We start from the raw sequence: 15251 nt of genomic DNA on the forward strand, positions 1-15251 counted from the left end.
CTTTGACCACGATATATCTAAGTCTTGAGAAAGATACCGGGGCTAACTGAATCGCGCAAAAAAACGCCATGGACCTGAGTGAGTCAATATCAATCAAACCCTTCAGCACTCTGAACCACATTGACAGAAATCCTAGGTACGGCAGCGGCAGTTATTGCTGGCGGATCAACGGTAGCGGCATATTTGAATGCCAAATTCCACATTAGAAAGGATGTATCCGCTCTGTTGACAATGCGAAAGAGTGAGCGAGCGCACGCGCAAGCTCGTAAGTGGAGCCTTGAAACGACCTGTGGTACATTTGGACAGAAGTTTACTAGTGATTTAGGTGAAACCGGACTCTTGAACCCATGGTTTACTTTCCTGCAGACGGCGAGGCGATATCCTGATATGGTCTGCATGTGGACTCGAGAGCGATCGTACACTTATCGAGACATACAGAGTCAAGCGTGTCAATACGCGAATTATTTCCTGTCCGAAGGCGTCCAAAAAGGTGATTTGATCGCATTCTGTCTACAGAATCGAGCAGAGTTCATTATTGCCTGGATCGCTCTGTGGAGTATTGGCTCCGCGCCCGCGGCAATCAATCATAACCTTAGAGGAGATGCCCTAGTCCACTGTTTGAAAATCAGCGGTGCCAAATTCACATTGGTCGACGAGGATGATATGATTCTTGCTCGTATCGCCGAGTGTGAGGCTGTCATTACCGGCGATTTGGGTATGAAGGTCACTGCCCTGGATGATTCGCTCAAAGACCATATCCGCACATTGCCCGCTTCTCTACCACCCCGAGATCTTGCCATGGATGTCTCTGGAGAATTCCCATCGATCTTGCTCTACACCTCGGGAACGACTGGCATGCCCAAGGGTTGTGCCTTCACTATGTCCCGCATTCAGCGGACCATTCACTCCCGCCGTGACCTCATGGGTGACAAGGTTGGTCCTGACGGTGATCGTTGGTATAGCTGCATGCCCTTATACCACGGCACTGCAGCCATGTCTCTAATCGTTTGTCTGGTGAGGGGCATCGGCATCGGACTAGGTCCAAAATTTAGCGTGCGTAATTTCTGGAGGGACGTCCGGGACTCAGAGGCCACTATCTTCGTTTATGTCGGCGAGACAGCGCGCTATCTGTTAGCACCACCACCATCACCGCAAGACCGCAATCACAAGATACGTTGTATATACGGAAATGGTCTGCGGCCAGATGTCTGGGAGAAGTTCCGCGAACGATTCGGCATCCCAGAAATTGCCGAATTCTTCAACAGTACCGTGGGAGTCTTCTCTCTATTCAATTATAACCGTGGCCCTTTTACAGCCAGCAGCGTCGGCCACCACGGACTGTTGATGCGAGGAATTTTACACAATGTCTATATTCCGGTCGCTATTGATCCAGAGACAGGTGATGTTCTTCGCGACTCCAAAACTGGGTTTGCCGTTCGTTCGCCCTACGAGCAGGGGGGCGAGATACTCGTTAGCATTCCGAACAAGAAGGCTTTCCAAGGATACTGGAAGAACGACGCGGCCACAGAGAAGAAATACATTCGAAATGTATTCAAGAAAGATGATTTGTATTACCGATCCGGCGATGCATTGCGTCGTCAGAGTGACGGCCGTTGGTACTTTCTCGACCGTCTGGGTGACACATTCCGCTGGAAGAGCGAGAACGTGTAAGTGATACGACCAAGCTCAATGAAATAGCCTCTAAAGCACAGCAAGGCTCACATGCAGTTCATCCAGTGCAACAGCCGAAGTGTCTGAAGTAATGGGCAAGTTTCCCGGCGTCCTCGAAGCCAATGTCTACGGCGTTCGCTTGCCTAATCACGAAGGACGCGTCGGCTGCGCAGCACTTCAGATCAGTCCTGAGATGCGCCAGACCTTTGACTACGCCGCACTTGCGCGGTTTGCGCGCTCTAAGCTCCCGCGATACGCCGTTCCTATCTTCTTGCGCGTGGTTGATAACCCAAACCACATCCACAACCATAAGCAGAACAAGGTGACCTTGCGTGACGAGGGTGTTGATCCTGCGCTCATGGGGTCTAAAGTGGCTGATGGGTATATGAACCAGTTGCTGTGGCTCGCGCCCGGTGATGAGGGATATACACCTTTCGGGAAGGAGGAGTGGCACCGCATATCTGATGGTAGGGCTCGACTGTGATATCGTGCAGTCGGTTGAAGAATCTATGCGCACACGAGCCTAATATGAATCAAACGTGACACTTTTGCAAGTTCCTATCTGGGGTATTTCTCAAGAGGAATAGGTTATGCAGCCTAGCTGCCAAGCTCATCAAGAACGCTTCTGGGTTGTTGATGCGAACCCAGACTCTTCCACTCCATATTCAATCCCAAGTCCTGCAACACTAGATTCCAGTCCATCGCCCGTCTACAGTGAATTCGCAGTTATGCCAATGAAATTAGCGCGCAATCCATAACGCTGTTTCTGTGACGCATCGCCTCTCCGTCCAGCCCCAAGACCGGAATCAATCAAGTATAGGACAGTGCAATGCAAATGATTCCATAGCAGGAAGAGTCATTTGGGTCCACGGCGGCAACATACACAGCATGGAAGTACTCATTCTGGAAGGAGGATAAGTATGCAGCACGTCTCATTCGCAACACTTTTATCATCTGGTTCCCCTTTCTCCGGGAAAGGTGCAATGATACACTGGCTCATTGCGTTATTCACGTCTTTCTGACATCGAATTGCCGATATGATTAGGATTATTTCGACTCCGTGACTAAATGACGACGGGATGATGTTTACTTCAGAGATTTGATTAGCTAAATTTTGGACTTCCCAGTAACTAGCCCAATAGTCTCTCACTCAAAGCGATCCCAGAAAAGTCGAGCGTCCGAGACTGAGCAAATCCGTGATTGAATAGTCACCAACTGTATATATGGCAACCCCAAGCAACTCATATGTTCCGATGTCAGATCTAAGAAGATAACTCACACGAGTAGGGAGGCCGTCTGTTGAGCCGGTGAACTGAACTGTTTAACGAAGTGACAAGTGTAAAAAAAAAGCCAAGATTCAATTTATTTAGGGACCCTTCGGGGTTGCGAATGAATTCCTTAGGACATACGTCGTCAGTTACAGGATATTGGCAGAATATGCGCAACTTGCCAAAGCTAGGCACTGATTTTAAAACGATAAAAACCAAGTCGTTGGCGCTTGTCCAGTCTTACTGGGCCTCCGCTGGAAGATCATCCTCATCTGGCCCTTCACTGTACCCAGTCGAAGTTCTTGGCTTTGTGTGGCGAAGACGATCACCGCGCAAAATATTGGATCGGTCTAGCGCCTCATTTTCATCTTGTTCTGTGTGGCTGTTAGAACATTTGAATATTTTATATTTGAGCTTGTCCTGGTGAACCGCCTACCGAGTTGCTGGTCGGAGTTGGAGAACGGTGGCTGTACAGGATCGTCGACTGATTGATTGTCACTCTGAACAGGGACAGTATTGCGCAAGTCTGATCGCGTCTCATTCGCGTATGATGAGTCTCTGAATGATCCAGTCACCGGTGATTGATCGTTGTCTCTTTCATAGAGATCTTCTGCTTGTCTTTCCTCGGCATTAGACATTTTGGGGTCTGGAAAGTCACAGGTCGTAGAAAAATGAAGACTTCGAGTATGGATAAGACTCCGAGTATGGATAGCACAGAGTATCTTCGCTCATGCATCCACATAAGAATCTGAGAGCAGTATCTTCTTATATGTCCTAAAAATTTATTCCTTGATTCATGATTGTGTAAGGTCAATCATAAGATGTCATTATAGACTCATTGCTACTATTTCCCTTCTATGTTAACCAAGCTTGAGCCTTTTTTGAACTGGTTTTTGTCAGGCTCATACTCTAATCACAATGCTAAGTTGCCACAGCCTGGCCTTTCACTGATGATGTCTATTGGTATTATCAAGTCAAGATCTAGAGCAGTCTACATCATAATAGGAAAGCCAATGAATCACTATTTGCCACAGGATTCCCTGATGGAGGCTAGTTAGTGAACCTTGTATTCATTAAACCAGCAAACAGAGACAATAAAATCTTGATCGGTGAATGATAAACTTGATTTAGTCTTAACCATTATACAATTAATAGATCATCATTACCCTGAATTATATCAACTGATAAAACAGGCGCAGTTTCATAGCGATAAATTCAGTGAGAATCCCACAGGACGATCAAGTACATAACCTTCATAATCGATCTGCCTACCTTTTCCAACACATTTCTTCTATTGCAATTTCACACGACCGCTATTCAAGATGCCCTCCAACAGCAACCCCGGTAACTTTGTGAATCGCTCTGAAGAGGAAGTGAGAAACATCGCCAGCAAAGGCGGTCAGTCTTCTCACTCTGGTGGATTTGCTAGCATGGATGCTCCCCAGCAGGTGAATGAAATTGGACCTTGCATATCATGGGAGGAAATATATCTAACATATATCTTCTAGCGGGACATTGCATCCCAGGGAGGTCAAGCCTCTGGCGGTAGCTTTGAACCCAATGACCCACGTGCGAAGGAGGCTGGACGTAAGGGCGGCCAGTCAACCAGAGCCTCTCAGCCAAGCGAGTGAGCTATTCTGCCTCTTGTGGGATGGTCCTTAACTTGGAAAATGTTGAAAGCTTGTGACTTGTCAAATAATGCCAATCGTTTTGCCATCTCCGCTACTAAGAATATTGACAATGTTGCGATAAACTTGCACAAATTTCCAACAACACTAGATGAATAATTGAGAATTCCCTACCTAGGTAGGCTTCTATAATAGATGAAGCCACCACTTGTTGACTTGCTCCTTTCCATTCTATTAGTGGAGATCAACAGTATAATAATTATCCAAATCATAATCAATGCAAGGGTTATGCATATTGGCGCTGGATTGCCCACTTATATTGAGACTCAATTAAGAACCTCTCTTACGTCTTTATGTAATTTACATGGATCGAATGTTTGAAAACAGGGCAAGTATTTGATTTGGATTCTGACTACTATATTGCGTCATAACCAAATTTTCATCTAGACGATGGTTCTTAAAAAATTAAAAAAACTTGATTGCAGTATCTTTTATTAGTAAAATATTATTTAAATTTATTCCTTGTTTTGAAAATGCCATCCTTGGAGAGAGCAGAAGCATTATACGCGCTCCTCTTCTACATGGGGGAGTGTGAGTTTTGGCGGCCAGTGACTTAGTAATACTGACGTAGTAATACCAACGCCAATAGTGCCAATCCGTGAATAGGATGCTTCGGCTATATATTGTTCTAGAGGGCTCTTTATTGGAATTTACTATGTAGGTATGTAGATGATATACCAGTCATTATATGAGGTGATTTTGAGAAGATTGAGAAATTGCTAAAATCGAAGCACAGCACACAGAAAGTTTCATTAACAGGGATCTATAAAAGGGCACAATTCTAGACTTCGCAAATGTTCTTTAGTACTAAAATTAGTTAGGTTGTATCATGTTACTAGAATGTTGATTGATTGATTGATTGACAGACCTGGTATAAGTGTGGGGTAATTCCACTACATAACCGGCAAAAACAGGCCTGGACAAGTATTACTACAACAGGCTCACTTGGCCATGCCGTTGTTCCAGTACTTCTGGCGTTGAAGATTCAATCAATTGACTCTTCTGCAGAATGTCCAGGAAATAGCAACTATGCAGCTTGTCTGACCCGAGAGAAGTCATTATGAAATCAGCCTGATTATACGAAGGTTAGTTGGGCTTCAAGGGTTCAGATGGCTATGGATATCAAGTTTTGGCAGCTGATGCTGTTCACACTCGATAATGAATCCATAATTACCATAAACTGATGTAATGGACTTTGTTATGGGCCGTGGGGCTTATTATATTTGAACACCTTCTGCAACTGCTCCATAGTCATGTTTCGCAGCTTTGTCAAATTTGCAGCAAGTTCAACTATCTCAAACTCCAGAAATATGTCTTACCAAGGATCCAACAACAGCTTCAAGCTGGAGAATGTCTTTAACCTGAAGAACAGAGGTGCGTTAAGAAGTCCTGATCGTTGAAGAACAGCTCACTAATGACGGATCTAGTTGCCCTCGTTACTGGCGGTGGGTCGGGCATTGGCCTGATGGCCACCCAGTCACTCGCTGTGAACGGGGCTAAGGTGTATATCACCGGTCGAACTGAAGAGAAGCTACAACGTGTCGTGGAGGTATATGGGAACGATATCCCCGGCCAGATCATCCCAATCAGTGCGGATATTACATCGAAGGAGTCGATCAAGAAATTGGTTGATGAAATTTCTGCAAAGGAATCCAAGCTCCATATCTTGATCAACAATGCTGGAATTGCCTCATCGACCATGGACACGGATCGAACTGATCCTAAAGCGCTCCAAGAAGAGTTGTTCCACAACAAGGGTTCGATTGAGGATTGGGAGAGCGTTATGCGAACCAACGTAACACAAATCTTTTTCACCAGTACCGCATTCCTGCCTTTGCTCAATAAGGCTTCCCAGGATGAGTTCGACTGGTCTAGTACTATCGTCAACATTTCATCTATCTCCGGTATTGTCAAGTCGGCTCAGCATCATTTCGCTTATAACACCAGTAAGGCCGCTGCGGTTCACCTCACCAAGTTACTGGCATACGAGATTGTTGCCTCTGGCTTGAAAATTCGAGTCAACAATATCGCCCCTGGTGTTTTCCCTTCTGAAATGACAACCGGCGGCAGTGATGAACATCAGAAAAGTGAAATCCCTAAAGAGAAGTTCGAAGGAAAAGTGCCTGCCGCCCGCCCCGGCAAGGATGAGGATTTGGCTGGGGCTGTCATTTTTACGACTGCAAATCAATATCTCAATGGGCAGACGATTGTTGTGGATGGCGGATACCTACTGGCAACTGGAACTGTATAAAATGGGAGCATCCGAACACTGCGCTACATTGGCTGTTAGTACTTATTTGCAACAAATTGATCAGTCTGTATCCAGTGATGGTGCTCTTGAACATCTCTAGCAATTGAATGATTGTCTTGCAGAAAAACCGTGAGTTGTTCTATTCCATTGCTCTTTCCCTAGCGTGTGTCACCCTTGATGTCTCTGTTTAGACAAAAGTCAGATCATCTAGGCCTTCAAAACCTGGGGACTGTAAATATGAGAGTTTAGCCCAACATCTCTCTACGAGTGGAATCAAGCACATTTCCCGAAGAGAATTACATCTTAGCGATGCAATTGTCTTATTGGTCCCGTGACATCGTTTGGGCGCCCCAGGCACAAGTGTGGACACCTTATCTATCGGGAAGGAAAAGCCTGATAAGGCTAACCGTATGAAGTTAGGTGCATCCCATGCTAATAGGCTCGTCCCTGATTGGCCACCGCCCACAGCCCAAACAAAAAAAAATTGTGAGGATAAGCAATGCCCGATCGCCGAGGCGGCTCGACTTTCGCAACTTTCGCAACTTTCGTCTCTTCATCTCCCCTCTTTTTTTCGTCCCCAGGTCTGAGTGGACTGGAGCATCGACCGTCGTGTCTGGACTGTGTACAGCGTCTTCCGGATTGCGCCTGGTACGATATATCGCTCATCTCCCTCTACTCTGTGTCCTGCCGGTCCGGGAATTTTTGCCCCGCCTCCCTCCCCTGTTCTCTGAGCGCCCCTCAACGCGCTTCGCAGTCCGGTATATATCGGCGCCAGATTCTTTAGACTTTCATTTTTGAGAATATGCCGCACACTGTCTCGCCTTCTGAATCGCCTGCCATGCCGACCCTCGTCGCCAAAACCCCCTCCGGCGTCCCCCCCACCCCCGAAGAGATTTCTTCGCTCCTCAACACTATCTTCACATCGGAGTCTTCGCAGCAGTCTCTCGATGGCGCTTATGCACTTACCAACCTGCTTATCCAGAGCGTTGGATGTGCGGGTCTGCTGAACTACAACGTGCTAGCCGAAGCGAAGAAAGCCGCCGCCGATAAGAAAAATGGGGCCCGACGTGAGAGTGCCATGCTGATCATCGGCGCTTTGTTCGAGCGCTTCCCGCGCGAGTTCCCTCTGAGTGAGGCTGTTTTCTTACTGCAGAACGGTGGTATTGCCCAGGTCGTGTTGGACGCACTGGCCGACAAGGGTGCCGTTGTTCGCGATGCTGCCCAGTACGCCATTGACGCTCTGTTCGGCAGCCTGAGCCCCGAGGCCATGGCTAACGCCCTGTTGCCGGCGCTGGAGTCATATCTCAGCAAGGGTAGTGGAAAATGGCAAGGGTTTGTTGGTGGATTCTCCCTGCTGGAGAAGATGGCTGTGAAGGCGCAGTTGGGCACTGGCACCAAGGAGGACGAGCGCCAGAAGGACCTACTGCGCGAAGCTATGGGAAAGACATTGAAGGAATTGATTCCCGTTGTCGAGTCGGGCATGCATGACCTGAAGAGCGAGGTAGCCAAGCAGGCTGGCAAGACCATGAACGCTTTGACCACTCTGCTGTCTAACGACGACGTTGCCCCGCGCATCCCGCTCCTGATTAAGACAATGGAGCAGCCCTCGGCCCAAACTCTCCAAAAGGCCATCCATGCTCTCTCGCAGACCACCTTCGTTGCCATTGTCACCTCTCCTGTGTTGGCGCTGCTCACTCCCCTTCTCGAACGTTCCCTCAATACCCCGACCACCCCGCAAGAGACCCTTCGACAGACTGTTGTTGTCGTCGAGAACCTGACGAAGCTTGTTCACGACCCCGCGGAGGCCCGTACCTTCCTTCCCAAGCTTCAGCCCGGTGTCAAGGGCGTTAAGGACCGCGCCTCCCTGCCAGAAGTTCGTGAGTTGGCTGAGCGCGCTCTCGATGTCATGCAGAAGGCTATGGTCGATCATGATGTGGCTGTCGGCTCCATCACTAAAGTTACCCCTGATGAAGTCCTTGCAATCCTGAATTCACAGATCCAGCAGCGTGGCGGCCTGACTGGCTTCGGCGACGCTGCATTCCACGAGCTGGCCAAGACTTTCATCTCTAGCATGGTTCGGGAGGATGTCAACTGCCGCATGCTTGATCGCATTCCCTTGTGCATTGCGCCCTACCTCCGTGGTCTGCTGGAAGATGACCATGCCGGCGCGGTTGCCACTGCCGTGCAGGAGCACTACGTTGCTGAAGACGAGCGCAAGTTCGGCAAGCCTGTCCAGGATGATCCCAACGAGATTGAGATTGTTAATGCCGATTTCTCTCTCGCCTATGGTGGTATGCTTCTGCTATCGCACACCAACCTTCGTCTGCTGAAGGGCCACCGTTATGGCCTCTGCGGTCGCAACGGCGCTGGAAAGTCGACCCTCATGCGCAGTATTGCGAACGACAAACTGGAAGGTTTTCCACCACAAGACGTTGTTCGCACCTGCTTCGTGGAACACAACCAGGGTGAGGATGCGTCCCTCAGCATCTTCGAGTATGTCGCCAAGGACCCGCAGATTGCTGCTCAAGGAAAGGAACACATCACTGAGGTCCTTCTGGAGTTCGGATTCACCGATGGCCCGGAGGGTCGCCAATCTCAGCCCGTCGGCTCTCTGTCCGGTGGTTGGAAGATGAAGTTGGCCTTGGCCCGTGCTATGCTGCAGAAGGCCGATGTTCTTCTGCTGGACGAACCGACTAACCACCTTGACGTCGCCAACGTCAAGTGGCTGCAGGAGTATCTGAAGAAGCACACCGACATCACCAGCTTGATCGTCAGTCACGACTCGGGATTCCTCGATGAAGTGTGTACCGACATCTACCACTATGAGGGCAAGAAGCTGGTTTGCTACCCCGGAAACCTTGCCGAGTAAGTGCCGCAAGATAACCCCCCCCTAATATGCATGTACTAATTGTAGAATAGTTTCGTCAAGGTCAAGCCCGAAGGCAAGAGCTACTATACACTGTCTGCCTCCACCGTGCAGTTCAAGTTCCCCCCTCCTGGCATCCTGTCTGGTATCAAGTCTCACACTCGTTCCATCCTTCGGATGAGCAATGTCTCATACCACTACCCGGGTGCTCCTCGCCCGTCTCTCACCGATGCTTCCCTGTCTCTCTCGCTTTCATCCCGTGTCGCGATCATCGGAGGAAACGGTGCCGGCAAGTCTACCTTCATCAAGATCCTGACTGGTGAAGTCATTCCCCAGACTGGCAAGGTCGAGAAGCACCCCAACCTGCGTATTGGCTACATCAAGCAGCACGCTCTTGAGCACGTAGAAATGCATCTTGAGAAGACTCCCAGCCAATACCTCCAGTGGCGTTACGCCAATGGTGACGATCGCGAAGTGTACTTGAAGCAAACTCGCGTTCTCACTGATGCCGACAAGGCCCAGCTGGAGAAGCCAGTTGATCTGGGAGACGGCCGTGGAGCTCGCCGGATCGAGGCCATCATGGGTCGTCAGAAATGGAAGAAGTCCTTCCAGTATGAAGTGAAATGGGTCGGCCTGCTGCCCAAGCACAACACCATGATTTCTCGCGAGACCCTGACCGAACTTGGCTTCTACAAGATGGTGCAGGAGTTTGATGACCACGAGGCGTCCCGTGAGGGTCTGGGCTTCCGTGTCCTTGAACCCAAGGTCATCTCCAAGCACTTTGAGGATGTTGGCCTCGACCCGGAAATCGCCAATCACAACGAGATTTCGGGTCTGTCTGGTGGCCAGAAGGTCAAGGTCGTGCTGGCGGGTGCTATGTGGAACAACCCCCACTTGCTGGTGCTGGACGAGCCGACTAACTTCTTGGATCGTGACTCGCTGGGTGGTCTTGCTGTCGCCATTCGCGACTTCAAGGGTGGTGTGGTTATGATTTCCCACAACGAGGAGTTTGTGGGTGCTCTCTGCCCAGAGCAGCTGCACATTGCCGACGGTCGTGTAGTCAGCCGCACTAACACGGCTGTTTCTTTGGACCGCTTCGAGGACAGTGCAGCCAACTCGCCTACTGGCACCGGAACCCCTGCTGCCACTTCGGCCAGCACTAGTGCTGCCCCGTCGGCGGTCAACTCTGGTGACGAGGAGGGAGGCGAGCTGAAGTTCCGTGCTAAGAAGAAGAAGAAGATGACTCGCGCTCAGATGAAGGAGCGTGAGACCCGCCGCCGCCTGCGGCACATTGAATGGGTAAGTCTTTACCTGTCTATACCGGGACTCAATCGAACATCGCGCTAATTTTAACTCCTAGTTGAACTCCCCCAAGGGTACCCCCAAGCCCGTCGACACCGACGACGAGGCGTAATTTCAGTTGGGAGATGAGTCTGACGCGTCATGGTCTTTGTCATGTTGATGCTTAGTTCTTTTGCATCGGTATCTTCTTTCCATTCGGTTTGGCATTGTGCTATCTGTGGTTTTGCATGGGATCTAGATAGACGGCGTTCCGGATTTTTCTGTTTCTAGGTAGATATGCATGTTGCTTTTGAACGCCGGCATTAGGCTGGTTGTCTTGCTGAACAAAAGCTCTGTTTTGCTGGAATTCTGCTCGATGAACTATTGTCTGTACGTGCCATCCACAATTTAGAGCGACTACATTTACATTTGTCGCGGCATTTCGTTGATGCTGTTGAAGAGCACGTCAGGTGACCCCCCCCGCGCTGATAGCCTTTCCCATCGACCCCAAATTTAATTTAAGATGGTTGTAGACACGCATCTTCACTCGCTTCTCCGCGTCTCCCATATCGATCCTCATTCCCGGCATGCGTGCCCTGTGTCGCCGATAGATGAATCCTCGATCCAGCCGCCCAGGACACCAGCGCGATGGCCAGAACGACCCGCACTAAGCTCGGAGCTCCGAAAACGCGCCGTTCAGGTTACGAGTCGTTGGAGCACAACGCGACGGACGATGAAGATATCATCACAACCAATTTGGGCAAGGAAACTCGGACGTCTCAGTATGAGAATGAAGCTAGCGGAGGTACCTCCGACCGAGATGCGGCGCAGCTCAGCGATCGCGACGATGACTCCGACGACTCCTTGATGGAAGACGGGGCCAATGTGAAACTACTGCCATTAGAAAGACAGGACGGGACAGAAAAGCGCCGCAACCAGCAACTACCTTCCCTCGCAACGCCCTCCGCAGACCATTCGAGTCCTCGTGTCAGCGACGTGCCCGATGAACAACGTGACGTCGGGAAGCGCATCGAACGACTCCTCGAAACGGAGCAAACGGTGCTCTCGAAATCTTTCAACCTCGATCTAGAAGACGGTAACTCGTTTATCTTCAGCGATGATGACCTTGACGGAGACGACTATGGACATCCGGCGGTCAAGGGCCAGCCGAATGGCAACTTTCTCGAGGGCCGCGCTTGGAGATCGGGGTGGCGATCGATCTTCAGCATGAAATCATGGTGGCATATATTTGGGCTGCTTGTGGTTGGATTGCTCACAATGTGGCTTACCGCCAGGGGTTTGGGGCTGTCTGGGTTTGGGTATGGAACAGCGGAATATGTATGTGACCTTGTTTGGATTTTGACTGTGCTAGAATTGTGTTTCGTGGATTGCGACATGGGCTGGAACTCTTGCTAACTCGCGTAGGCATCTGTGCCCTGGTATCCGACTCCTCTGGGCGGAACGACTGTGTCGTGGAATGAAAGCTATACCAAAGCTCATAATCTTGTGCAGCAGATGAACCTGTTGGAGAAAGTGAACATCACGACTGGCACGGGCTGGATGATGGGTCTCTGTGTTGGGAATACTGGTATGAAGCCAATGAATATGTTGGTCGAGTGTATGAGTAGATACTGACCTTCTTTCCAGGCCCTGCTGATTTGATCAAGTTTCCTTCGCTGTGTCTGCAAGATGGTCCTCTCGGGCTCCGATATGCAGACAATATTAGCGCCTTCCCAGCTGGAATCACGACCGGAGCAACATGGAATCGTGACTTGATGCGAGAGCGTGGGTTTGCGCTTGGAAACGAAGCCCGCCTGAAGGGAGTTAATGTCGTGCTTGGCCCGTCAATGGGAGCACTTGGAATGATGCCCGCCGGTGGTCGTAACTGGGAATCATTCGGATCCGATCCTGTGCTGCAAGGTGTGGCCGCAGCAGAGACCATTCGTGGTATCCAGCGCAACGGTGTGATGGCGACTGCGAAGCATTTCGTTATGAATGAACAGGAACATTTTCGCCAACCTTTTGAGTGGGGAATCCCGACAGCGTTATCATCTAATATCGATGACCGGGCGCTACATGAGGTGTTTGTCTGGCCATTTGCCGAGAGCGTGCGTGCTGATGTCGCGAGTGTCATGTGCTCCTACCAAATGGTCAACAATAGCCATGCCTGTGAGAACAGCAAGCTTCTCAATGGGATCCTCAAGGATGAACTAGGCTTTCAGGGGTTTGTCCAGTCAGACTGGCTTGCCCAGCGATCAGGGGTCCAGAGTGCCTTGAGTGGACTCGACATGAGCATGCCTGGCGATGGTCTGCACTGGGCAGACGGCGACTCACTATGGGGAAGCCACTTGACCCGTGCGGTCTTGAATACCTCTGTTCCTGCAGAAAGACTCAACGACATGGTCACTCGCATCGTGGCCGCGTGGTATCATTTCCGTCAAGACACATGGGAGCGGCCACCACCAGAGGGCAACGGTGGCCCCAACTTCTCTTCCTGGACCAGGGAGAGCATTGGTGGGCTACATCCAGGCAGCTCAGATGATGATACGAGCCAGGTCGTCAATCGATATGTTAATGCCCAGGGAAATGGATATCACGCGCATTCTATCATTGCCCGCAAGGTGGCTGCAGAGGGCACCGTGCTCTTGAAAAATGTCAACAACACCCTTCCACTGTCCCGCACTGCCTCCAAACCAAATGGCAAATACCGAATCGGTATCTATGGCGAGGATGCCGGGCCTGGTCAAGGACCCAATCATTGTGCGGATCGAGGTTGCAACCAGGGCACGCTGGCCGAGGGTTGGGGTAGTGGTGCAGTGGACTTTCCTTACCTTGTCAATCCTTGGGAAGTACTCAAATCGGCATGGCCATCAGATACCGCCGATGTACGAGGGTTTCTTACCAATAATATCCTTGCGCAAGACTTGGTGGAGCAAGACCTTTGTCTGGTGTTCGCCAATGCTGACGGAGGTGAGGGATTTATCCGACACGACGGCATCAACGGCGATCGGAATGACCTGTTCCTCCAGCGCAATGGCAGCAAGCTCGTCGAGGACGTGGCCCAACATTGCGGTGGCGGCCAAGGCAAAACAGTGGTGATCATACACTCCATCGGCCCTACTATACTGGACCCCTGGATCGACCTGCCAGGCGTACACGCCGTCCTATATGGCAATCTCCCGGGACAAGAAAGTGGAAATGCTCTGATGGATGTTCTATTTGGTGACGTTGATGCTAGTGGACGGCTGCCATACACGATCGGCCACGCGTTGGAAGACTATGGCCCCGGGGCGCAGGTACTATACGAGAGCAATGATCCCGTCCCGCAGGTCAACTTTGAGCAAGGTCTCTATATCGACCACCGATATTTCGACAAATACAACATCACACCTCACTTCGAGTTTGGCTTTGGTCTCTCATACACTACATTCGACTTCTCCGCACTTCGCATCAATCCACGGGAACCAAAATCCCGACTGCCCGCCAAACGTCCCCCGAACGAGATCGATCCTCCGAAGTATGAAATCTTCCCTGAGAGCCCGTCCGGAGCCCTGTTCCCTCCGGGATTCAAGATCCTCAATAAATACGTCTACCCCTACCTCCCATCTCGGGACGGCACCAAGCCCGCTCCCTATCCCTATCCAAATGGATACGAGAAATCTCAGCGTCCCTCTGCCGCCGGAGGCGGCCCCGGTGGAAACCCATCCCTCTACAAGCCCATGCTGGAGCTATCTGTGGATCTCACGAATACAGGCTCGCGGCCGGGAAAGGAAGTCGTACAGATCTACGTCTCATTCCCTGACCGAGTCGCCGAACACCGCGGTCTCGGGATGGTACGCGAGTCAATCGACTTTCCAGTCCGAGTTCTCCGGAACTTTGCCAAGGTTATGCTGCAGCCTGGCGAAACCACCACGGTCAATATGACCCTGACCCGCAAGGATCTGAGCTATTGGAGCGTGCGGGCACAAAACTGGGTTCTTCCGACAGAGGGCTCGTTCCGGATTTGGGCTGGGCGAAGCTCGCGGGATTTGCCGTTGGTGGCTGAGTTCTAGTTTTTGCTTGTGGGCTACTCTTTGGATGATGGCGATGCACCCTTGTATAAGTACTTGTAATACCGGGGAAAGGAGTTGGGTCGTTTCTTTTTCTATGCACACATAGCGGAATATCCTTTAATGGACATACAACCCATGATTGACTCCCGATGATCGCGTTGATTGCAACCTGGG

At 50.4% G+C, this 15251-nt stretch overlaps 6 protein-coding genes across 6 annotated transcripts; 5 read left to right on the forward strand and 1 right to left on the reverse strand.

Annotated features, from left to right (window-relative positions):
• Nucleotides 1-68: 68 nt before the first annotated feature.
• Nucleotides 69-2155, forward strand: N7459_001614 (putative very-long-chain acyl-CoA synthetase family protein (CefD1); the record flags this gene model as incomplete). Its single annotated transcript, XM_056940799.1, has 4 exons — nt 69-78; nt 128-265; nt 326-1667; nt 1729-2155. 4 exons carry the CDS (start codon nt 69-71, stop codon nt 2153-2155), a joined length of 1917 nt encoding a protein of 638 aa, XP_056805079.1.
• A 1024-nt stretch (nt 2156-3179) lies between these two features.
• Nucleotides 3180-3577, reverse strand: N7459_001615 (uncharacterized protein; the record flags this gene model as incomplete). The annotated part of the gene is made up of 2 exons (XM_056940800.1): nt 3180-3313; nt 3376-3577. The coding sequence occupies 2 exons, from the start codon at nt 3575-3577 to the stop codon at nt 3180-3182; spliced, it is 336 nt and encodes a 111-aa protein (XP_056805080.1).
• A 684-nt stretch (nt 3578-4261) lies between these two features.
• N7459_001616 (con-10 family general stress protein) lies at nt 4262-4570 on the forward strand (the record flags this gene model as incomplete). The annotated part of the gene is made up of 2 exons (XM_056940801.1): nt 4262-4387; nt 4448-4570. The coding sequence occupies 2 exons, from the start codon at nt 4262-4264 to the stop codon at nt 4568-4570; spliced, it is 249 nt and encodes an 82-aa protein (XP_056805081.1).
• A 1367-nt stretch (nt 4571-5937) lies between these two features.
• Nucleotides 5938-6878, forward strand: N7459_001617 (SDR family NAD(P)-dependent oxidoreductase; the record flags this gene model as incomplete). Its single annotated transcript, XM_056940802.1, has 2 exons — nt 5938-6001; nt 6055-6878. The coding sequence occupies 2 exons, from the start codon at nt 5938-5940 to the stop codon at nt 6876-6878; spliced, it is 888 nt and encodes a 295-aa protein (XP_056805082.1).
• An 802-nt stretch (nt 6879-7680) lies between these two features.
• Nucleotides 7681-11158, forward strand: N7459_001618 (putative mRNA-nucleus export ATPase (Elf1); the record flags this gene model as incomplete). Its single annotated transcript, XM_056940803.1, has 3 exons — nt 7681-9743; nt 9798-11043; nt 11105-11158. The coding sequence occupies 3 exons, from the start codon at nt 7681-7683 to the stop codon at nt 11156-11158; spliced, it is 3363 nt and encodes a 1120-aa protein (XP_056805083.1).
• A 515-nt stretch (nt 11159-11673) lies between these two features.
• N7459_001619 (beta-glucosidase) lies at nt 11674-15077 on the forward strand (the record flags this gene model as incomplete). Its single annotated transcript, XM_056940804.1, has 3 exons — nt 11674-12363; nt 12451-12613; nt 12673-15077. 3 exons carry the CDS (start codon nt 11674-11676, stop codon nt 15075-15077), a joined length of 3258 nt encoding a protein of 1085 aa, XP_056805084.1.
• Between the last annotated feature and the right edge of the window lie 174 nt (nt 15078-15251).

The sequence above is a fragment of the Penicillium hispanicum genome (assembly GCF_028827665.1).
Source record: "Penicillium hispanicum strain IBT 35686 chromosome Unknown utg000001l_segment0_segment0, whole genome shotgun sequence".
NCBI lineage: Eukaryota > Fungi > Ascomycota > Eurotiomycetes > Eurotiales > Aspergillaceae > Penicillium > Penicillium hispanicum.